At 39.7% G+C, this 26509-nt stretch overlaps 1 protein-coding gene across 1 annotated transcript in view; it reads right to left on the bottom strand.

The window, feature by feature from the left end:
- The window catches only part of LOC135511864 (neurexin-1a-like), a 918691-nt gene extending 893857 nt beyond the window's left edge, over positions 1-24834 (bottom strand). The window contains exon 1 of the mRNA XM_064933362.1: positions 24120-24834. Coding sequence (XP_064789434.1) covers positions 24120-24834 — 715 coding nt within the window. The remainder of the gene's footprint in view (positions 1-24119) is intronic.
- Between the last annotated feature and the right edge of the window lie 1675 nt (positions 24835-26509).

The following is a 26509-nucleotide window of genomic DNA, read 5'->3' as shown; positions in this document are numbered from 1 at the left end:
CAATTAATTGCCCGATTTTTAAATTTTTATTTGTAATAATGACAATTACAACAATACTGAATGAACACTTATTTTAACTTAATATAATACATGAATAAATTCAATTTAGCCTCAAATAAATAATGAAACAAAAAACAAAGTGTTGGAGGGGAAAGTAAAAGTGCCATGTAAGAAAGCTAACGTTTAACTTCCTTGCTCAGAACATGAGAACATATGAAGATGGTGGGTCCTTTTAACATGAGTCTTCAATATTCCCAGGTAAGAAGTTTTAGGTTGTAGTTATTATAGGAATTATAGGACTATTTCCCTCTATACCATTTGTATGTCATTAACCTTTGACTATTGGATGTTCTTATAGGCACTTTAGTATTGCCAGTGTAACAGTATAGCTTCCGTCCCTCTCCTCGCCCCTATCTGGGCTCGAACCAGGAACAGAAGCAGCGTTACCCATGCAGAACAAGGGAAACAACCACAGGCTCAGAGCGAGTGACGTTTGAAACGCTATTAGCGCGCGCTAACCAGCTAGCCATTTACCTTCGGTTACACCAGCCTCATCTTGGAAATTGATAGGCTTGAAGTCATAAACAGCTTCAATGCTTGACTCACAACGAAGAGCTGCTGGCAAAACGCATGAAAGTGCTGTTTGAATGAATGTTTACGTGCCTGCTTCTGCCTACCACCTCTCAGTCAGATACTTAGATACTTGTATGCTCAGTCAGATTATATGCAACGCAGGACACGCTAGATTATATCTAGTAATATCATCAACCATGTGTTACATCTATGGGGGCGCTATTTCATTTTTGGATAAAAAGATGTGCCCGTTTTAAGCGCAATATTTTGTCACAAAAAGATGCTTGACTATGCATATAATTGATAGCTTTGGAAAGAAAACACTCTGACGTTTCCAGAACTGCAAAGATATTGTCTGTGAGTGCCCCAGAACAGATGCTACAGGCAAAACCAAGATGAAACTTCAACCCGTCCCCTCAACCCCAAAACCACAATGCCAATTATTTGATGGCACTTTTTGATAAACTTTTGATGGCACTGAGAATGACACAAGAAAGTAGTCAAGACAACGAGCTTGATTGAGCCTCCGCCATGTACTGTATATCTCACTAGGTCAGGATATTTAGGCCTCCATATACCCACTAGTTCCAATATATCCATGATAGTTGTGATTTCCTTAAGTGCTGGGTGATCGTTTTTAATGTTATTTCTTTTACAGTCCATTGAGGTGATTAAAACTATAATCTCCCATCTTCATAATAGAGTTGAGGATTGCTTGTAAACTTGATCAATTATTATATATATTTTTGAAGAATTGTGGATCATCATTATTTGGACCATATAGATTATTGAGCCAAATCTGCTTATGGTCCAATAGCATTTTTAAAATTAACCACCCTCCTTGTGGACCTGTTCGGACAGTTTTCACATTCAGATTGAAATTATGCTTAATTAATACCCATTTTGAGTTTCTTTGCACATGGGAGAGGTATATTTCCCCCAGTCCTTTTTCAAGGAAACTAAAGATGAGTTTCCCGTAAACAGTAGATATTATATTCCTTCTCTTTTCTTATTATCTGCTAAGCCATTACAATTATAACTGGCTATACTTATCTCACCATTTACCATAATGAGATACACGTTTCAATTCCATTCATCATAATATACTGTATGTTTGCAAATGTACTATTAAAGTGCCATGATGAGTTTCCATATAGCTGTGCCATGATGAGTTTCCATATAGCTGTGCCATGATGAGTTTCCATATAGCTGTGCCATGATGAGTTTCGATATAGCTGTGCCATGATATTTGCACTGTTACTGAGTAAACCCCCAATGGTTCTCCACTGTTCCACCCGCTAAAACCTACCCCTATCCCAAGTTGGGTTGTCGTCCCAGTGACTTTCAGACCACCCCTGTCCACCTGGATCAAAGGGCCTTTGAGAGATTGCGACCCATCAAATGAAAAGAGCACATAGTGCCATCTACAGTAAAGAAGCAGATTAGCAACCAACAGCATTTTTTAGGCTTTCGCCTCAGTTGTATTGTACATAGTTGTTATTATTATTATTATTTATTTTTCTTTCTTTCTCTCTCTCTCTCTCTCGCTCGCTATCTCTCTCTCTTCAATTTAAGGGGCTTTGTTGGCATGGGAAACATATGTTTACATTGCCAAAGCAAGTTTTAAGAACATGTTCTTATTTACAATGACAGCCTACCCAACCCTAGCCCGGACAATGCTGGGACAATTTTGCACCGCCCTATGGGACTCCCAAACACAAGCAGTTGTGATGCAATCTGGTATCAAACCAGGGTCTGTAGTGACACCTCTAGCACTGAGATGCAGTGCCTTAGACCAGCTATGCAACTCGGGTGCCCAAAAGTAGGTGAAAGCGATAATAAACAAAAGTGAATTAAACAATACAACATTTACAGAAAACATGACACTCACAAAAGGTTGAAAAGAATGAAGACATTTCAAAGGTCATAAAATGTTAATATTCAGTGTTGTGATGATGTGCAAATAGTTAAAAGTACAAAAGACAAAATAAATAAACATCAATATAGTCACTCTCTCTGACAGTCAAGAGCAGTTATTTTTAATCAAACAAGTGGGGAAAACCCTCAGGGAAAATCCCTCTAATCTTTTGAATCCAATATCCTGTAGTCTGTGGGATGGATACACTGTATATCTCCCAGAGAGAAAGACAGAGAATGTAAGAGAAAGGATGACGAGAGATGAGAGTGAGACGGAGAGGGAGAGAGAGAAGATGAACAGAAAGAGATAAAGAGAGAGAGGGGGAGAGAGAGAGAGAGGATTAACAGAAAGAGATAAAGAGAGAGAGGGGGAGACGGAGAGGGGGAGAGAGAGAGAAGATGAACAGAAAGAGATAAAGAGAGAGGGGGAGACGGAGAGGGGGGAGGGAGAGAGAGAGAAGATGAACAGAAAGAGATAAAGGGAGAGAGAGGGAGACGGAGAGGGGGGAGGGAGAGAGAGAGAAGATGAACAGAAAGAGATGAAGAGAGAGAGGGGAGACGGGGAGGGGGAGGGAGAGAGAAGATGAACAGAAAGATAAAGGGAGAGAGGGGGAGACAGAGAGGAGGGAGGGAGAGAGAGAGAAGATGAACAGAAAGAGATAAAGAGAGAGAGAGGGAGACAGAGAGGGGGAGAGAGAGAAGATGAACAGAAAGAGATAAAGAGAGAGAGGGAGGCGGAGAGGGGGAGGGAGAGAGATAAGATTTACAGAAAGAGAAAGAGAGAGAGAGGGAGATGGAGAGGGGGAGGGAGAGAGAGAGAAGATGAACAGAAAGAGATAAAGGGAGAGAGAGGGGAAAGGCAGTATAGTGGTAAAGTGATAATCTGGTCGTGTTTGAGTGGAGGGACCAGCAGGAAGCAGCTTCGAGACAGACATAATGACACTTTCAGATCCACAGGGACAGACTGACACAATATCTATCAGCTCATTTAGCATTACTTAATGATTGGATACATTTCCACTCTGTTAGGCTGAACTATAGAGAAAATTAACCAGATTTCTAAATGTTAAATATATTTGATAGTGAAGATCAAATCTTGCTCAATCACAGAGCTATGGCTAATTTAGGCTCCAGCCAGAGCTTGAACTCGATCGAACAACTCTGGAGAGACCTGAAAATAGCTGTGCAGCGTTGCTCCCCATCCAACCTGACAGAGTTTGAGAGGATCTGCAGAGAAGAGTGTATGAAACTCTCAAAATACAAGTGTGCCAAGCTTTTTGTGTCATACCAAGGAAGAATTGAAGCTGTAATTCCTGCCAAAGGTGCTTCAACAAAGTACAGAGTAATAGGTCTGAGTACTTATGTAAATGTGATATTCAATTATTTATTTTTTGACATTTGCAGACATATCTAAAAAACAGTTTTTGCTTTGTCATTATGCGGTATTGTGTGTATATTGATAATGGGAACAGAAAATATTGAATCAATTTTAGAATAAGGCTGTAACGTAACAAAATGTGGAAAAAGTCAAAGGGTCTGAATACTTTCCGAATGCACTATGTATATACCGAATGCACTATGTATATACCGAACGCACTATGTATATACCGAACGCACTATGTACATATACTTTTTTTTTCTCTCCAAAAGTTCCAAAAGGCACCAAATAATAGGAATGACACAGTGGCACATAGACTATGCATCTCAAATGACACCCTATTCCCAATATAGTGCACTACTTTTAACCAGAGTCCTATTAGCCCTGGTCAAAAGTAGTGCACTGTGAAGGGAATAAGGTGCTATTAGAGATGCAGTAACAATACAATAGTGGGATGTTGTTTGATGTTGATGTTGTTGTTGTTGATCTTGTTGTGTCCTACATTCACCTGTTTAATTATTTAAAAAAGTACAATGTGAAACACAACGATTCTGTTTCATTATGATGGAATATGGATTTGTGCAGTTCTAGGAACCATCCCAAATGGCACCCTATTCCCTACAAAGTGCACTACTTTTGACCAGATACCATATGGGCCCAGGTCAAAATCAGGGCGCTATGAAGGGAATAGTAGTGTGCAATTTTGGACGTAGATATAGTGCATCCATGTGATTTCTCTAATGAACAAAATCTGAGAACTTATCATTCGGGAAGGATACAGACCAGTGCATTTAAATAATTGTTTCGCTGACCGACTAAACAAAAGGGATGTGTGTGTGTGTGTGTGTGTGTGTGTGTGTGTGTGTGTGTGTGTGTGTGTGTGTGTGCGAAGCAGTTTAGCCAAATCTTGTAATCGTTTCATCTGATCAAAATAATAGAAAAACAGAAAAGGTTTTAAAGTATTTCACCAAAGGGTAGGGGAGAGTGGGGTAAGTTGAGCAATGTTTTACTTTCAGCATCACTCCGCCAAGAGAAGTATACTATTATTTCTAACAAAGATATTTACATATATTACAGAATATTGTGTATCCTTGAAATAATCAGAATTCATGTAAACATTACAGTTCTGAAAACATAGCTTGTCCAAAGAAAGTGGTATTTTGGCTGAAATTATTTTTTTAAATGTATTTTTAGAGGGTAGATCAGCTTTAATATTACGGATAGATACTTTCCGAATGCACTGTATATATATATTTTTTTCTTTTATACATTTTCCTTAATTATTTTCCTCTGAACATACCACCCCTTCCCTAATTGGAGTAAACTAATGGACAACAACACTTTGGCTTCTACTTCCAGCGTATACATACTACATACATTTTACTGACAATATATGTTACAATAGTTATCTTTTGTTTGTTTTTAGTCCCATCCTTCAGCTCCCCTCAACCTCTTCCATCTATCTCCAAACACCATCCAGTCCCATCCTTCAGCTTCACTCAACCCCTCTCATCTATCTCTGAACCCCATCCAGTCCCATCCTTCAGCTCCCATCAACCTCTTCCATCTATCTCTAAACACCATCCAGTCCCATCCTTCAGCTCCCCTCAACCTCTTCCATCTATCTCTAAACACCATCCAGTCCCATCCTTCAGCTTCACTCAACCCCTCTCATCTATCTCTGAACCCCATCCAGTCCCATCCTTCAGCTCCCATCAACCTCTTCCATCTATCTCTAAACACCATCCAGTCTCATCCTTCAGCTCCCCTCAACCTCTTCCATCTATCTCTAAACACCACCCAGTCCCATCCTTCAGCTCCCCTCAACCTCTTCCATCTATATCTGAACACCATCCAGTCCCATCCTTCAGCTCCCCTCAACCTCTTCCATCTATCTCTAAACACCATCCAATCCCATCCTTCAGCTCCCCTCAACCTCTTCCATCTATCTCTGAAGCCCATCCAGTCCCATCCTTCAGCTACCCTCAACCTCTTCCATCTATCTCTGAACACCATCCAGTCCCATCCTTCAGCTACCCTCAACCTCTTCCATCTATCTCTGAACCCCATCTAGTTTCTATTTGCCACAACTTTTTCAACTGTGCTGTGATGTTTCACAAAAAATATGAACCTTTCTATTCTCATAGATTCTACTGATTGTAAATTAAAGATAAACATTTTTGCTAAGAGTATTATTTTATTATTGATCGACTGACTATGACCCTTGGCACAACTTACACCAGTTATGGAACTGGGTAAGGTAAATATTACTACTACAGTATCTTTCTTTACCAAACACAATTCAACACAATTACTATTGCTTTTTGTCTTTTAATCATTTTAATCACATTTTACCACAGGCTTAACATCTAACAAACACTTTGTACTTAACATAGGCCAAGCCCGGTTGTTACCTCATATCCCAGCAAAACAATTACATTAAGCTCAACTTGCCATTGGCTCAACTTACCCCAAGGCAAATATTTTTACTATATTAGCCCACACTTTCATGATAGGTTTAGGACCTCATGTTGAAGCTTATAGAGACCCAACCTGATGTATTTAAACCATCTTAAAAATACACACTTTGCTTTAGATACATGCATCATGAAACCTCACACAAGAAATTAATTTGACTTGGTAAAAATCTGTTTTTTTCGACATAACATGCTTACCTCTTTTTCCATGTAGTTTCTTCTTTCAGATACTTCCAGATACAGGGAATGATGACCTCTTCCTAAATATTTGCTCAAATGATACGTTTTTTTTGGGGGGGGACATAACTTGCTTACCTCTTTTACCATGTAGTTTCTTCTTTCAGATACTTTCAGAGACAGGGAATGATGACCTCTTCCTAAATATTTGCTCAAATGATACGTTTTGTGTTTGGTTTCCTAGAAATAAAGGGTGTCTCAACTTACCCCACTCTCTCGTACAAATGTGTGATTTCTAAATACAAACCAATTGTGGAGACAATGTTTTTTCTGTACTGTTAACATACAAGGAAGGGATTTCCAGGGTACTCTTGTTTTAAGGCCGTTCTGGCCGGGGTATCCTGGAAGGATATTGTTCTCATCCCGTCAGTAGAGGATGCCTGGTTTTTTTTTAAATGCCTTCCTAACCATCTTAAGTAAGCATACCCCATTCAAGAAATTTAGAACCAGGAACAGATATAGCCCTTGGTTCTCCCCAGACCTGACTGCCCTTAACCAACAAAAAAGCATCCTATGGTGTTCTGCATTAGCATTGGACAGCCCCCGTGATATGCAGCTTTTCAGGGAAGCTAGAAACCATTACACACAAGCAGTTAGAAAAGCCAAGGCCCTACAAATGTTCAAAGACTCCAGCCACCCTAGTCATAGACTGCCAAGTCTGCATATACAATGGGGCTGCCCCTGGAGGCTGCGGCTCAATCCCCCATTCCGCCACACACTTTCTCTCCTGTATCCCTCTCCTTTATATCCCCTTCTCATATTCTGATCCATATCTGTCAATACAAAACTTTTAAATATCCTAAAGGGTTTATTTACAGTGAAACAATGGTGTAATGGAGTTTATCAGTTCAGAATCCAGGTACAAATTCCCTTGCCCTCAGTCATAGTTCTACTTATTAATACTAGTGATTTAGCCTCATTCTGTAATAAATGCCGAGCACATTCTACCCGAAAAAAACCATAATTATATTACGGCTTAACTTGGATTGGATTCTTTGACGACAGCTAGCAGCGTAATGAACGATAATAGTCTCCAGGAAACATTTCCCAGATAGTCTATCCCTCCTTTTTACTCTCCTTTTCAGCCCCAACTGGCTAATAAAATAGATTGAATCCATCTATGCAAGAGGTGCTTCCCTCTTTGGATGAAAACCATGTCTAAATTTAAATCAGTACATTTAGATGTATTTTTCAGGTGACAGGGCACATTGAGAACCACCATTTGCTAACAGTTCTATTTAGCAAACAGTATAATCTCTGTTTAGCTAACAGTATCATATCTCTATAGCTAACACTATCCTCTCTCTATAGCTAACAGTATAATCTCTCTATAGCTAACACTATCCTCTCTCTGTAGCTAACAGTATCATATCTCTATAGCTAACACTATCCTCTCTCTGTAGCTAACAGTATAATATCTCTATAGCTAACACTATCCTCTCTCTATAGTTAACAGTATAATATCTCTATAGCTAACACTATCCTCTCTCTGTGTAGCTAACAGTATAATATCTCTATAGCTAACACTATCCTCTCCCTATAGTTAACAGTATAATATCTCTATAGCTAACACTATCCTCTCTCTGTAGCTAACAGTATAATATCTCTATAGCTAACACTATCCTCTCTCTATACTTAACAGTATAATCTCTCTATAGCTAACAGTATCATATATCTATCGCTAACACTATCATCTATCTATAGCTAACAGTATAATAACTCTATAGCTAACAGTATGATCTCTCTACCGCTAACACTATCATCTATCTATAATTAAACAGTATAATATCTCTATAGCTAACAGTATGATCTCTCTATAGCTAACAGTATAATCTCTGTTTAGCTAACAGTATCATATCTCTATAGCTAACACTATCCTCTCTCTGTAGCTAACAGTATAATATCTCTATAGTTAACACTATCCTCTCTCTATAGTTAACAGTATAATCTCTCTATAGCTAACAGTATCATATCTCTATCGCTAACACTATCATCTATCTATAGCTAACAGTATAATAACTCTATAGCTAACAGTATGATCTCTCTATCGCTAACACTATCATCTATCTATAATTAAACAGTATAATATCTCTAATAGCTAACAGTATGATCTCTCTATAGCTAACTGTATCATTTCTCTATTGCTAACACTATCATCTATCTATAGCTAACAGTATAATATCTCTATAGCTAACAGTATCATCTCTCTATCGCTAACACTATCATCTCTCTATCGCTAACACTATCATCTATCTATCTATAGCTAACAGTATAATATCTCTATAGCTAACAGTATCATCTCTCTATCGCTAACACTATCATCTATCTATAGCTAACAGTATAATATCTCTATAGCTAACAGTATGATCTCTCTATAGCTAACAGTATCATCTCTCTATAGCTAACACTATCATCTCTCTATCGCTAACACTATCATCTATCTATAGCTAACAGTATAATATCTCTATAGCTAACAGTATCATCTCTCTATCGCTAACACTATCATCTATCTATAGCTAACCGTATAATATCTCTATAGCAAACAGTATGATCTCTCTATAGCTAACAGTATCACCTCTCTATCGCTAACACAATCATCTATCTATAGCTAACAGTATAATATCTCTATAGCTAACAGTATGATCTCTATATAGCTAACAGGTTCATCTGTCTATAGCTAACAGTCCCATATCTCTATTAGAGGTCGACCGATTATGGTTTGTCAACGCCGATACCGATTATTGGAGAATTAAAAAAACGATACAGATTAAATCGGATGATTTTTATATATATATTTGCAATAATGACAATTACAACAATACTGAAGGAAAAATTAACACTTTTATTTTAACTTAATATAGTACATAAATAAAATAAATTTAGTCTCAAATAAATAATGAAACATGTTAAATTTTGTTTAAATATTGAAAAAAACAGTGTTGGAGAGGAAAGTAAAAGTGCAATGTGTGCCATGTAAAAAAGCTAACGTTTAAGTTCCTTGCTCAGAACATGCGAACATATGAAAGCTGGTGGTTCCTTTTAACATGTCTTCAAAATTCCTAGTTAACTTCTTATGGCTGGGGGCAGTATTGAGTAGCTGGGATGAATAAGGTGCCCAGAGTAAACTGCCTGCTACTCAGTCCCAGAAGCTAATATATACAAATTAGTGTAATTGAATAGGAAACACTCTGAAGTCTCTAAAACTGTTTGATTTATGTATGTGAGTATAACAGAACTCATATGGCAGGCAAAAACCTGAGAAAAAATCCAACCAGGAAGTGGGAAATCTGAGGTTTGTAGTTTTTCAACTCTCGGCCTATCGAATACACAGTGGGATATTGGTCATATTGCACTTCCTAAGGCTTCCTAGATGTCAACAGTCTTTAGAACCTTGTTTGATGCTTCTACTGTGAAGTGGGGGCGAATGAGAAGGGAATGAGTCAGAGGTCTGGCAGAGAGCCACAAACTCAGTCTCGCACACACGTGAGAGCGAGCTCTGTTCCATTGCATTTCTAGTGACAAAGGAATTCTCCGGTTGGAACATTATTGAAGATTTATGTTAAAAACATCCTAAAGATTGATTCTATACTTCGTTTGATATGTTTCTACGACCTGTAGTATAACATTTTGGACTTTTCTTCCGTACTTTCGCTGGACTTGCACGAGTTTGGATTTGTTTACCAAACGCGTTAACAAAAGGAGGTATTTGGGCATAAATGATGAACTTTATCGAACAAATCAAACATTTATTGTGGAACTGGGATTCCTGGGATTACATTCTGATAAAGATCATCAAAGGTAAGGGAATATTTATAATGCTATTTCTGACTTCTGTTGACTACACAACATGGCAGATATCTGTTTGGCTTGTTTCGGTCTCTGAGCGCTCTACTCAGATTATTGCATGATGTGCTTTTTCGGTAAAGCTTTTTTGAAATCTGACACAGCGGTTGCATTAAGGAGACGTTTATCTAAAGTTACATGTATAACACTTCTTTAAAATGGTGTAAAATACTTGTGTGTTTGAGGAATTTTAATTATGAGATTTCTGTTGTTTGAATTTGGCACCCTGCACTTTCACTGGCTGTTGTCATATCGATCCTGTTCGCTGGATCTCAGCCATTAGAAGTTTTAAGATGTTTTCGGTTGTAGTTATTATGGGACTTATAGGACTATTTCTCTCTATACCATTTGTATTTTATATACCTTTGACTATTGGATGTTTTTAAAGGCACTTTAGCATTGCCAGCCTAACATCAGGAGTTGATAGGCTTGAAGTCATAAAGAGCGCTGTGCTTCAAGCATTGCTAAGAGCTGCTGGCAAATGCAGTAAAGTGCTATTTGAATGAATGCTTACGAGGCTGCTGCTGCCTACCACCGCTCAGTCAGACTGCTCTATCAAATATCAAATCATATACTGTAAATAATTACAATATAATAAACACACAGAAACACGAGCCTTTGGACATAAATATGGTCAAATCCGGACACTATCATTTCGAAAACAAAATGTTTATTCTTTCAGTGAAATACGGAACCGTTCCATATTTTATCGAACGGGTGGCTACCCTAAGTATAAATATTGCTTTTACATTGCACAACCTTCAATGTTATGTCATACTTATGTAAATTCTGGCAAATTAAATACGGTCGTTGTTAGGAAGAAATGGTCTTCACACAGTTCGCAGACCAAGCTAGTTAACCTAGTAATATCATCAACATTGTGTAGATAACTAGTAATTATGTGAAGACTGATTGTTTTTTTATAAGATAAGTTTAATGATAGCTAGCAACTTACCTTGGCTCCTTGCAGACACAAGGTCCTTGTGAAGCTGCACTTGTGTAACAGGTGGTCAGCCCGACACGCAGTCTCCTCGTGAATTGCAATGTAATCGGCCATAATCGGCGTCCAAAAAGGCCGATTTTTATGAAAACTTGAAATCGGCCCTAATTATTCGGACATGACGATTAATTGCTCGGCCTCTAATCTTTATAGCTAACATTATCATCTCCCTACAGCTAACAGTATCCTTTCTGTTTAGCTCAAAGTATCATCTCTGTTTAGCTAACAATATAATCTATGTTTATCTAACGTATAATATCTCTATAGCTAATAGTATCATCTCTATTGAGCAAACAGTATCATCTCTCTATAGCTAACAGTATCATCTCTGCTGAGCTAACAGTATCATATCTCTATAGCTAACAGTATCATCTCTGTTTAGCTCAAAGTATCATATATATTTAGCTAACAATATCATATCTGTTTAGCTAACAATATCATCTCCCTATAGCTAAAAGTATCATATCTGTTTAACTAACAGTATCATCTCTGTTTATCTAACATATAATACCTCTATAGCTAATAGTATCATCTCTGTTTAGCTAACAGTATCATATCTCTATAGCTAACAGTATCATCTCTTTGTAGCTAACAATATCATCTCTGTTTAGCTAACAGTGCCATTTCAAAAGGCAAGGTGTCAAAATTCAGTCAACAACACAAAATTCTAATGTATCACTAAATCACTAAACATTTCCCACCTCATTTTCCAAAAGGCATCTCTAAACCAACAAGAAGTGTAATAATAACCTGAGCTACGCTGCTGTACATCACCAAATACCATGATGTACCATTAGGCTGACATTGTCTCTGTTACATTACATGATACAGATTGCGGGAAAGCAGGGGTATGTATGTCTCTGTTACATTACATGATACAGATTGCGGGAAAGCAGGGGTATGTATGTACACAGTATCTCTATTTCCTTATAATGCAATAGACGACAATAATACATGCATATCAGGAGGTTTCCCTTGAAAATGTGGTATGTTTAAATAAAAGCTATTCAAATATATGAGTGTGATTTATGGAGAATAAGAGTCAATTACAGTTACTCACCGAGCATTTTCGCACATATAGCTCTAAATGTCATGTTAGCATATACAGTAAGAGTCAAAAGTTTGGAAACACCTACTGATATTCATTTTTTTTAAACTATTTTCGACATTGTACAGTAATAGCGAAGACATCGAAACTATGAAATAACAGATATGGAATCAAGTTGTCACCAAAAAAGTGTTAAACAAAAAAAACAACCTATGTTTTATGTTTGAGATTGTTCTAAGTAGCCACCATTTTCCTTGATTACAGCTTTGCACACTCTTGGCATTCTCTCAGCCAGCTTCATGAGGTAGTCACCTGGAATACATTTAAATTAACAGTTGTGCCTTGTTAAAAGTTAAACATTTCTTTCCTTAATGCATTTGAGACAATTAGTTGTGTTGTGACAAGGTAGGGGTGGTATACTGAAAATAGTGCCATTTGGTAAAAGACCAAGTCCATATTATGCCAAGAACAGCTCAAATAAGAAAAGAGAAAGACACACCATCATTACTGTAAGACATGAAGGTCAGTCAATGCAGAAAATGTGAAGAACTTTGAAAGTTTCCTCATGTGCTGTTGCAAAAACCATCAAGCTCTATGATGAAACTGGCTGTCATGAGGACAGCCACGGGAAAGGAAGACCCAGAGATACCTCTGCTACAAACAATACATTAGAGTTACCAGCCTCAGAAATTGCAGCCCAAATAAATGCTCCAGAGTTCAAGTAACAGACACATTTCAACATCAACTGTTCAAAGGAGACTGCGTGAATCATGGTCAATTTGGTCAATTTTCCGAAAAGAAATCAATACTAAAGGTCACCAATGAGAAGAAGACACTTGCTTGGGACAAGAAACACAAGCAATGGACAATTGACTGGTGGAAATCTGTCCTTTGGTCTGATGAATCCAAATTTGAGATTTTTGTTTCCAACCGCTAAGTCTTTATGAGACCTAGGGTAGGTGAACAGATGATATCGGCATGTGTGGTTCCTACCGTGAAGCATGGAGGAGGAGGTGTGATGGTGTGGCGGTGTTTTGATGGTGACATTGTCTGTGATTTATTTAGAATTCAAGGCACACTTACCCAACATGTTTACAGTGCCGAGCAAAAGTATTCACCCCTTTGAGTTTTTCCTATTTTGTTGCATTACAACCTGTAATTTAAATGGAATTTTATTTGGATTTCATGTAATGGACATACACAAAATATTCCAAATTTGGGAAGTGAAATGAAAAATAAAAATTGTTAAAAAAATAAATAAAAATATTCATAAAAGAAAATTGGTGTGTACATACTGTACATTATGTATTCACCCCCTTTGCTGTGAATCCCCTAAATAAGATCTGGTGCAACCAATTACCTTCAGAAGTCACATAATTAGTTAAATAAAGTCCACCTGTGTGCAATCTAAGTGTCACATGATCTGTCACATGATCTCAGTATATATACACCTGTTCCGAAAGGCCACAGAGTCTGCAACACTACAAAGCAAGGGGCACCACCAAGCAAGCGGCACTATGAAGACCAAGGAGCTCTCCAAACTGGTCAGGGACAAAGTTGTGGAGAAGAACAGATCAGGATTGGGTTATAAAAAAATAGCAGAAACTTTGAACATCCCACAGAGCACCATTAAATCCATTATTAAAAAATGGAAAGAACATGGCACCACAACAAACCTGCCAAGAGAGGGCAGCCCACCAAAACTTAAGGACCAGGCAAGGAGGTCATTAATCATAGAGGCAACAAAGAGACCAAAGATAGCCCTGAATAAGCTGCAGAGCTCCTCAGCGGAGATTGGAGTATCTGTCCATAGGACCACTTTAAGCTGTACACTCCACAGAGCTGGGCTTTATGGAAGAGTGGCCAGAAAAAAATAAGCAAACATGTGTGATGTTCGCCAAAAGGCATGTGGGAAACTCCCAAAACGTATGGAAGATGATACTCTGGTCAGGTGAGACTAAAATTTAGTTTTTTGGCCATGAAGGAAAACACTATGTTTGGCGCAAACCCAATACCTCTCATCACCCCAAGAACACCATCCACACAGTGAAGCATGGATGTCGCTAAATACAGGCGAAATTCTTGAGGGAAACCTGTTTCAGTCTTCCAGAGAATTGAGACTGGGATGGCGGTTCACCTTCCAGCAGGACAATGACCCTAAGCATACTGCTAAAGCAACAATTGAGTGGTTTAAGGGGAAACATTTACATGTCTTGGAATGGCCTAGTCAAAGCCCAGACCTCAATCCAATTGAGAATCTGTGGTATGACATAAAGATTGCTATACACAAGCGGAACCCATCCAACTTGAAGGAGCTGGAGCAGTTTGCTTTGAAGAATGGGCGAAACTCCCAGTGGCAAGATATACAAGATATGCAGCTGTAATTGCTGCAAAAGGTGGCTCTACAAAGTATTGACTTTCTGGGGGTGAATAGTTACGCAGGCTCAGGTTTTCAGTTTTTTTGTCTTATTTCTTGTTTGTTTCACAAGAAAAAAATATTTTGCATCTTCAAAGTGGTAGGCATGTTGTGTAAATCAAATGACACAAACCTCCCAAAAATCTATTTTAATTCCAGGTTGTAAGGCAACAAAATAGGAAAAATGCCAAAGGAGGTGAATACTTTAGCAACCCACTGTACCACAGCATTCTGCAGCGATATGCCATCTCATCTGGTTTCTGCTTAGTGGGACTAGCATTTGTTTTCCAATGGACAATGACCTAACACACCTCCAGGCTGTGTAAGTGCTATTTGACAAAGAAGGAGAGTGATGAAATGCTGCATCAGGTGACCTGGCCTCCACAATCATCCGACCTCAACCCAATTGACCTCAACCCAAATGGTTTGTTATGTTTTGGACCGCAGAGTGAAGGAAAAGCAGCCAACATGCGCTCAGCATATTTTGGAACTCCTTCAAGACTGTTGGAAAAGCATTCCAGGTGAAGCTGGTTTAGAGAGTACCAAGTGTGCAAAGCTGTCATAAAGGCAAGGGGTGTAAATGTTTCTTCAACTTTGAAGAATATAACATTTTAAATATATTTTGATTTGTTTAACCATTTTTTGGTTCCTACATGATTCCATAGGTGTTATTTCATAGTTTTGATGTCTTCACTATTATTCTGTGTTGTAGAAAATAGTAAAAATAAAGAAAAAGCCTTGAATGAAAAGTTATCTCTAAACTTTTGACTGGTACTGTACATTTTCCCGCCACCATCATTATCTTGACAGGTTTGGCTCTTTGACATCTTGTTTACCACATACACCTTTGTTAATTACAGTATTTTTAGAGCGTTATTCATTTTGACAATTTGTTGAAAGCCAACTACTTTTCTGTCAAAGTCACATGGACTAAATATAGTTCCAGACAGCTTCTTTGAGATGTCACTCCCCCCACCCCTTCCAACTTATTTTTACTGTTCCCTCTCTCCTCTCCTCCCTTTTTTCTTTCTCCTATCCTTATGCTTCTCCTCTCCTCTCTTCCCTCTCATTGCCTTCTCTCCTCACTACTGTCTCCCACTCCTCTCTTCACTGTAGGGAAGTACGTCACCACACTGAGGTTGGACAGAATTGGGTTACCACATTCGCCGTCATGCTGCTCAAAATATAAATCCCAAAACACAGCATTCTATCAGAATGAATCATTTCAGAGGAAATACTTAATTGTGGCGCAACATGTTGGAGGCCACCTTAAAACAGATTGTATTATGTTAATATGATATGGCAGATTATCAGTATTTCTCATATGAAATGTCAATGGTTTGTCCCTGATTTCAAATAGTCACGAAATCTGTGTCTTTTTTTCAGCCAGTCAGACTAGTATTGGCTTGTGCTATCCTGGCGATTTCAATACCATGAAGTATCTGCCTATAGTATAGAATGTATCACATACCATCACCACCACATTTAAGTCATTTAGCAGACGCTCTTATCCAGAGCGACTTACAAATTGGTGAATTCACCTTCTGACATCCAGTGGAACAGCCACGACCACCACCATCACCACCACCACCATTACCACCACCACCATCACCACCATTACCACCACTACAATCCCCACCACCATCAACACCACCATCTACACCACAACCACTAACATCAACACCACCATCATTACCACCACCACCATCACAACCACCACCATCATCACCACCACCAACACCACTATCATCAACACCACCACCATTACCACCACTACAATCCCCACCACCATCATCAACACCATCAACACCACCACCATCACCGATAGGATACCTGTCCTAATTCCCTCATAAAACAATTAAGAAAAAAAGTTTTCACCTATTTTTTCTACTGACTTTGCTGATAACTTCTTTAAATGAGGAAAAAACATACTTACTTTGACATGTGGTTGTCTCATATAGCTATCTTAAGATGTAGGTTGTAATTTGTTCTGGATAAGAGTGTTTACTAAATTACTAAAAATGTAAATTTACAGTACCAGTCAAAAGTTTGGACACACCTACTCATTCAAGGGTTTTTCTTTATTTTTTACTATTTTCTACATTGTAGAATAATAGTGAAGACATCTTGGCATTCTCTCAACCAGCTTCATGAGGAATGCTTTTCCAACAGTTTGAAGGAGTTCCCACATATTCTGAGCACTTGTTGGCTGCTTTTCCTTCACTCTGCTGGTACAACTCATCCCAAACCATGTCAATTGGGTTGAGGTCGGGTGGTTGTGGAGGCCAGGTCATTTGATGCAGCACTACATCACTCTCCATGGTCAAATAGCATTTACACCTGCGGGTGTGTTTTGGTCATTGTCTTGTTGAAAAACAAATGATAGTCCCACTCAGCGCAAACCATATGGGATGGTGTATCGCTGCAGAATGCTGTGGTAGCCATGCTGGTTAAATGAGCCTTAAATACTACATACATTTCACAGTGTCACCAGCAAAGCACCCCCACACAATCACACCTCCTCTTCCATGCATCACTGTGGGAAGCACACATGCAGAGATCATCTGTTCACCTACTCTATGTCTCACAAAGACACGGCGGTTGGAAAACAAAATCTCAAATTTGGACTCATCAGACCAAAGGACAGATTTCCATCGGTCTAATATCCATTGCTCGTGTTTCTTGACCCAAGTAAGTCTCTTCTTCTTATTGGTGTCCTTTAGTAATGGTCTCTTTGTAGCAATTCAACCATGAAGGCCTGATTCACACAGTCTCCTTTGAACAGTTGATGTTGAGATGTGTCTGTTACTTGAACTCTCTGAAGCATTTATTTGGGCTGCAATCTAAGGTGCAGCTCACTCTATTGAACGTATCCTCTGCAGCAGAGGTTACTCTGGGGTTTCTCCTCCATTGGCTGTCCTCATGAGAGCCAGTTTCATCATAGGCCTTAATGGTGTTTCCGCACCTGAAGAAACTATCAAAGTTCTTGGAATTTATCCGGATTGACTGACCTTCATGTCTTCTCTTTGCTTATTTGAGCTGTTCTTGCCATAATATGGACTTGGTCTTTTACCAGATAGGGCTATCTTCTGTATACCACCCCTACCTTTTCTCAACACAACTGATTGACTCAAACGCATTAAGGAAAGAAATTCCCCAAATTAGCGTATTCATTACAGAAGAAAAGGGAAGGCACGGCGCAACTGCGTGACCGCGCAGTAAACAACTGATTGGCCTCAGCCTAGTCCACTTGCTGAAACAGCTCTTATTCGACCTCCTTCCACAATAGAAGCCTCAATCAACATTCTAAAGACTGTTGACATCTGCTGGAAGCCTTGGGAAGTGCAATCTGGCCCCATAGACACAGCATATTGGATAGGCAATCACTTAAATGAAACAAGACATTCTACTGTCCTGTTGGAGCTGGTAACATAAGACATTCTACTGCCCTGTTGGAGCTGGTAACATAAGACATTCTGCTGCCCTGTTGGAGCTGGTAACATAAGACATTCTACTGCCCTGTTGGAGCTGGTAACATAAGACATTCTACGTCCCTGTTGGAGCTGGTAACATAAGACATTCTACTGCCCTGTTGGAGCTGGTAACATAAGACATTCTACTGTCCTGTTGGAGCTGGTAACATAAGACATTCTACTGCCCTGTTGGAGCTGGTAACATAAGACATTCTACTGCCCTGTTGGAGCTGGTAACATAAGACATTATACTGCCCTGTTGGAGCTGGTAACATAAGACATTCTACTGTCCTGTTGGAGCTGGTAACATAAGACATTCTACTGCCCTGTTGGACTTCCCTGTTGGATCTGGTAACATAAGACATTCTACTGCCCTGTTGGAGCTGGTAACATAAGACATTCTACTGTCCTGTTGGAGCTGGTAACATAAGACATTCTACTGTCCTGTTGGAGCTGGTAACATAAGACATTCTACTGCCCTGTTGGAGCTGGTAACATAAGACATTCTACTGTCCTGTTGGAGCTGGTAACATAAGACATTCTACTGCCCTGTTGGAGCTGGTAACATAAGACATTCTACTGTCCTGTTGGAGCTGGTAACATAAGACATTCTACTGTCCTGTTGGAGCTGGTAACATGTACTGGTCATTCAGCCCTGTACTGGAGCTGGTAACATAAGAGCTGGTAACATAAGACATTCTACTGTCCTGTTGGAGCTGGTAACATAAGACATTCTACTGTCCTGTTGGAGCTGGTAACATAAGACATTCTACTGCCCTGTTGGAGCTGGTAACATAAGACATTCTACTGCCCTGTTGGAGCTGGTAACATAAGACATTCTACTGTCCTGTTGGAGCTGGTAACATAAGACATTCTACTGCCCTGTTGGAGCTGGTAACATAAGACATTCTACTGTACCTGTTGGAGCTGGTAACATAAGACATTCTACTGTCCTGTTGGAGCTGGTAACATAAGACATTCTACTGCCCTGTTGGAGCTGGTAACATAAGACATTCTACTGTCCTGTTGGAGCTGGTAACATAAGACTATTCTACTGTCCTGTTGGAGCTGGTAACATAAGACATTCTACTGTCCTGTTGGAGCTGGTAACATAAGACATTCTACTGTCCTGTTGGAGCTGGTAACATAAGACATTCTACTGTCCTGTTGGAGCTGGTACTGTTGGAGCTGGTAACATAAGACATTCTACTGCCCTGTTGGACTGCCCTGTTGGATCTGGTAACATAAGACATTCTACTGCCCTGTTGGAGCTGGTAACATAAGACATTCTACTGTCCTGTTGGAGCTGGTAACATAAGACATTCTACTGCCCTGTTGGAGCTGGTAACATAAGACATTCTACTGTCCTGTTGGAGCTGGTAACATAAGACATTCTACTGCCCTGTTGGAGCTGGTAACATAAGACATTCTATTCTGGTAACATAAGACATTCTACTGTACTGTTGGAGCTGGTAACATAAGACATTCTACTGCCATGTTGGAGCTGGTAACACAAGACATTCTACTGCCCTGTTGGAGCTGGTAACATAAGACATTCTACTGCCCTGTTGGAGCTGGTAACACAAGACATTCTACTGCCCTGTTGGAGCTGGTAACATAAGACATTCTACTGCCCTGTTGGATCTGGTAACATAAGACATTATACTGCCCTGTTGGAGCTGGTAACATAAGACATTCTACTGCCCTGTTGGAGCTGGTAACACAAGACATTCTACTGCCCTGTTGGAGCTGGTAACATAAGTATTTCACTGCACCTGCTACAACACCTGCAAATCTGTTTACGTGACAAATTAACTTTAATTAGATTATTAATTATATGAAAATATACATATGAAACTGTCTACTGTAGGCAACATCACCATCATGGGTGTATCAGCATAAACCATCCCCCAAAACCAATGGAGGAGTGTTCCTAAGTTGCACCTGAGAGCGGGTTCCTATTTGGGTTCCCAATCTGTGACTGCTATTCCAGACATATTCTAATGAGATCATGTTGGCTATGCTGGAGCTATATGCACAAGACCATGAAATGTACTAAATTATCTATATCAAATTGTGTGCATGAACTGCCCCCACACCCCGAACCAAGGGAGCCCATGAGAGATGGTTCCTATTTGAGTTTCCACCCTGTAAGAGACTGCTCTCATGTGGGGTGATATTCCTCTCAGGATGCACTCCTCCACTCCTCCAGGAGTCAGTTATATACTTCTGTTCAAGCCCACAGAATAAGTACCACCAATTGAACATAGTATCTGCTGTGAGAAGAATTTTTGAGGTGTGGCCTTAAAAATGTGTGACAATTTCAAGCAGCGCTACTGGTGATGTTTTAGGTTCAGAATTGATTATGGCAGTGATTTTGCCAGGGGAGGCGCACAGTAGCATAATCAGTAGCCTATAACCAATGTTTTATTAAAATCGAATGTACAGTAAAACAGTCAACAGACAATCCTGTTTTTTACATTATTTTGGACACAATTTCTTTTCATGCAGCTTGTGTGAAAAGTTTGAACTATGTGCGATGCCTGTTGAATGAAAGGTGTCAGTGACTGTAGGTAGTCTGTTTAGGAACAGTTTTTCCTTTATCATTTTGTAAAACATTAGCATCCTCCACGTTCATCTGTTGGACCTAACTGTCAAACCAATTGCTGTCCTTGGATACTGAATCCAAGGTCCAATTGTCCATGGCTCCAAGATGCAGGTGTCCATGGCTCCAATATGCAGTTGTCCATGGCTCCAAGATGCAGGTTTCCATGGCTCCAAGATGCAGGTGTCCATGGCTCCAAGATGCAGGTGTCCATGGCTCCAAGATGCAGGTTTCCATTGCTCCAAGATGCAGGTGTCCATGGCTCCAAGATGCAGGTTTCCATGGCTCCAAGATGAAGGTGTCCATGGCTCCAAGATGCAGGTGTCCATGGCTCCAAGGTCCAATTGTCCATGGCTCCAAGATGCAGGTTTCCATGGCTCCAAGATGCAGGTGTACATGGCACCAAGATGCAGGTGTCCATGGCTCCAAGATGCAGATGTCCATGGCTCCAAGATGCAGGTGTCCATGGCTCCAAGATGCAGGACTCCATGGCTCCAAGATGCAGTTGTCCATGGCTCCAAGGTCCAATTGTCCATGGCACCAAGATGCAGTTGTCCATGGCTCCGTGATGCAGTTGTCCATGGCACCAAGATGCAGGTGTCCATGGCACCAAGGTCCAATTGTCCATGGCTCCAAGATGCAGTTGTCCATGGCACCAAGATGCAGTTGTCCATGGCTCCAAGATGCAGTTGTCCATGGCACCAAGGTCCAATTGTCCATGGCACCAAGGTCCAATTGTCCATGACACCAAGGTCCAATTGTCCATGGCACCAAGATGCAGTTGTCCATGGCACCAAGATGCAGATGTCCATGGCTCCAAGATGCAGGTGTCCATGGTTCCAAGATGCAGGTGTCCATGGTTTCAAGATGCAGGTGTCCACGGTTCCAAGATGCAGTGCATTTTCAAACTACAAATCCAATGTGTGTAGACTAATATATCCATGTTGAAGCCAACAACAAAAAAACTAGATAGGCTACATGTTTGTTGTAACTAGGCCTATTGTAGGGTTAATATGTATACTATTTAATATACTATCTTCGGTGAATAGGACAAACATCCATGCCTCCTGCCATAGAGCCCTTAGGCCTACGCATGCACACAGCGCCTTAGTCTCATGGAATTAGAGGTATGATTTATGACATCATGCTTCTGACACGATCCTATTTAGAACTATTGGTGTTGGTTTAAAAACAGATTGATTGTTTTCTGTTTAATTTGATTAAAAATCAAACTTGTTAGAAAGATTCACCATCCATGAAAACATATATGGCTGAAATGCAATTTTGGCTGTTATTTCTGGAGAAGTGCAACTATGATCTGTAAGATGGTTCCACGATGTTTATAAAACATTACCTGTGTAAGCAGTATAATGGTGAGTGGACATTACCCCTTTCTCTGTACCATACATCTTTATCCAGCTCCTGTGAAAAGTTTGAATGTGTGTAAAACCCCCCATAGTCTGTTGCCTTGTCTGTATTATACGTCCATGGGGTGCAATTATGGTGCCTGGAACTGTATTTAAACATGACCTATTTAAAAAAAGTTGTTTCATTTTAATTAGAAATTGATTAGAAGTATACAATGTTTTTAGGCCTTACCAATAGCCTATCCAATGTAATCTTGCTCATTGACTAGGTTTGTCATGTCCATGTCCAGACTACACTTTACATTAGGCCTAGCCCCTATAGCAATGTAAATGCTATAGCCTATGTTTAACAATGTGTTTCCATATTACAGAGATGCAATTAGAGTGATGTTGACTGTAAACATCTTCAATATATTTGGACATATGAGGCAGGCTATTTAACAAACTAGGCTATGATGGACTGACATTTGAATTGGAGTTGATGACAACACAATAGATGACCGTAAATACACAACTTGAAGCGATCACATATTATTTAGCAATGGCGCATGTTCTGATTGGCCATATAGGAGCCAAGCCTTGACACACCCACAAGTTGTTTATTCATCAAAACCCAGCCTTTTTGCTCCACTGTCAGCTACTGCACCCATAATTTTGGTTGGGAAAATAGCTGACACACCCCTGAACCTATAACGCTGCCGCCAGCGCTAAAATGTACCATTGTGTTAGAGTTGTTAAAATAAAGCCCTAAGTGTGTATCCCTATGGGCCGTGATCATAAGTAGTGCACTATGTAGGGAATAGGGTGCCAATTGGGATGTAATTTAAAGCTAATATGGACTTTATACTTCATCAACAAAGCCAATAAAGTGCAACAAGGAAATGACAATAACAGAAAATAGAGCTGTTCCAAACAGTAAAACTATTCAAATTTCCAACCTCTGCCTTCAAATCACAGGACAATCTGGTCCAGCATTGCACCAACATCTATAGGCCAAGATTCAGCCACAAAAGCAACTGAACAATGTATGAAGTCGACTTTCTTCTCTGAAATTCTAACCTTAAAATCAAGCAAAATGTCACCAAGAAAAGGTTTCTTGTGTATTTCATAAAACTACTTAATTTATAATGCTTAGATGATGTCATCGTAATCGCTTATCAACAAACAGTAGATCTAGTACAGGTAGCATACTTAACAAGGTCTGGAGTCTTGGCTACATTATATTATGCAATGCACAACGTACTGCATATAGGTACTGCATATATTATTCCTTCGTCTTCTTCTAAATGTGTATTCTATTTATGACTTGAAACATTCAGAAGGCGCTAAAGTCATTGGAGATGAAACAACTTCATAGGTCAACCATTCCCCTGGTGACCTTTTGCAGGTAGAGACAAGACACCTTAGAGAATGAGGAACACCTGCATGTTGGGCTAATGAGCCCTTGCAGGAGCACAACCACTCATTAACAACCTTAGAAACAACTATGACGACAGATGTTAAAAAGGTATAATGATGAACGTATTTTGCACTGGGGATGATTTAATCATTAGTTATTTAATCATTAGTTAGGCCCTACAGGCGTATCGGTCTGTCGGCCTAGTGCAGAAGAAGGGATGACGTGCATTTGCTGTAAACTGTGAGATTATCATTAGCCAACCTCTCTAAATGTTGGAAAACTATCAAAGATCATGTTGTGTTGTTGTTTAGATAAAGGGGAACTGACGAGTATTGTTAGTAGGCCTAAACCAGGCAACGGTCCAAAAGGGAATCCAGATATCTTACCGTCGCTGCAGTCCTTGCCCTGGTATCCAGTCTGCGAGCAGTCGCACTTGGGTTCGTGGTTAATGACATTACAGACCCCTCCGTTGAAACACATGTTGGCCGCCGCACTGCAGAGGTCGTTAATGACCCCCGCGCTGTTTAGGAGAGCCGAATCTGTCTTGTTGACCTTTACGTCCGTTATCCATCCGGTAAAAGGCAGCTGGTCCTTGACAGCAGCCAGCGTTAACCGTAAAGCCACAGAGCGTACTTCCGGCGGTATCCCCCCAAGGAACAGGTAGCTGAAGACAGTCATATCCTTTCTTTTCGACTTCACTTCGACCCATTTCACCTCTTTGTCCACCACTAGCGTTGTGTTTTTAAAGTTTCTCTTTATTGTCACCGTGTGCCACTGGCTGTCGTTCACCGTGGTGTTGGTTAGAACCATTGCAGGCTCAGCGCAGAAGATGGAGAATCGAAGACTGAGTTTACCGTTGTGTATTAGGAGTTCTAAAAAGTCACAGAATCCCTCGTCATCGAAGTACACTAACAGCCCGTGGGAACTCTTGGTTTTCATGTTGAAGCTCATTTCACTCTCGCAACATGCATTCCACATTGGAAACCTGGCCCACTGGCCCTCTGCACCTGTAAACTCCATAGAGGCCCCTATGTCTACCATACAGCAGACGAGAAGGCATACCCATATTAGATGGGCTCCATGCCGCATTGCAATAACCATGATGTGGCCAAATAGTTCTTTAGGCCTCGATAGGCTACAATACCGCTAAATCAGATTTCAGGCGGGATTTTAATTTATCAAGCTAAAAATTAGGGCTGAGTGATGTAATACACGGACTGACCATTAACAATTGTGAATATGAAATGACACATTGTAAACCTTAAGCAATTATGTCGTTGTCATATCCTACCAGCAAGCTATAATAGCCAGCCGGAAAAAATATATATAACCGTTGTGTATTGGTCCACTTCTCTGTCGCCCCTAAATCCGAACTTCTCAGTCTTATTTGTTTTTATTCGGTCAGACGATTTCCTTTCTTTTATGATACAGATTTTCTTCCAAAACAGTTGATGGTGATTCAGAAATCAAATAACCATTTGTTATCCTATTTCTCTTAGTTTTGGAACATGCATAAAGGCTACTTTCGGTCGGTGAGAGGCAGCTCGAGCGCACCAGCCGGTTCTACTGCTGCTGAAATGGCATCGATAACCCTCCTATTCACCCCAAGAAGATGTAGCCGGCATCTGGAATCTTTGATTTTGGCTTCTCACCCTGCATCCTCCAAAACGGGCGCTGAAAAGACCCTTCCAAAACAGAATGGTTGTAATTGGCTGATTGATAAGCGTTGGGCGCGAAACAAGCCAATTGTCCCCCCTCCCCCCTCCCCCCAAGGCCAGTCTCTGATCCACAAAGCTTCGGCTTATAACATAATGAGAAGATGATCTGTAAAAAAGAAAAGAAACAGAAGAATGGACAGTTCATTTTGTTTAGTCATCTTTCCCTTTATCAACCCTAATAGATCTTCACAGGTCATCAAAAGCAGCATGATCCACAATCCGCTGGTAGTAACCAGCTCTCACAGTTTTACATCAGAATTAGACAGAGTACTTTCCATGAACTCTGTCATTCCATAAGTGTATTGGAATTATAAAGGTTGTGTAGAAAAGTATTTCTGCTATTGCAGAGAATCATGCATATCAATTAACTGCTAGAATCTTGTTTTGTCGGTTTCCTCATTATTTCATCTACCTTTTAACTCAGCTTCCAACAGAACTATGATAAGCGCATAATTTAATATTGAAATGATTTTGTAAATGTATTGGTAAGTATTGGCATGTATTTGAATATGCCCAAATATACAGACAAGTGTATTTTCAAATAGAAATATTTAAATACTCCATGTATTTGAACATACGTCTGTTTAGTAATATGGGTATTTGAAATGTAATTGGAACAAGCAGGCTATCTGAAAATAGTTACAAATAGCCGAGTATCATGAGAAATGATTTATTAACCGATCAAATACTTAAAATCTAAGTAATTGAATTCGGACACATTATTTTTAAATACTCAAATACACAGAAAATAAGTAGGCCTATTTAAGATTCAAATGCTTAAATACGCATGTATTTGAACCCAGGTCGAGACGGGCCAGACAGAAAGTGGCATTTCATTCAAACCTAAAAGAAAACCATCCAGATAAGCTACCCCGTTTGCTCGACAAACCATAATTGACGGAGGACTGAAAAATAGTTACAGAGATTCAAAACATATCATGCCAAATTGACCATATAGAATTCTAAGAATGCATGAAGATCAACATGAGATTCCAACCGGTCCCATTCCACTGTCTATCTCAACACATTTGAAACTTTTCTATAAATTCGCACCTTCT

Source organism: Oncorhynchus masou, chromosome 24, assembly GCF_036934945.1.
Source record: "Oncorhynchus masou masou isolate Uvic2021 chromosome 24, UVic_Omas_1.1, whole genome shotgun sequence".
In the NCBI taxonomy this organism is placed as follows: Eukaryota; Metazoa; Chordata; class Actinopteri; order Salmoniformes; family Salmonidae; genus Oncorhynchus; species Oncorhynchus masou.
This window is presented reverse-complemented; position numbering and strand designations above follow the sequence as displayed.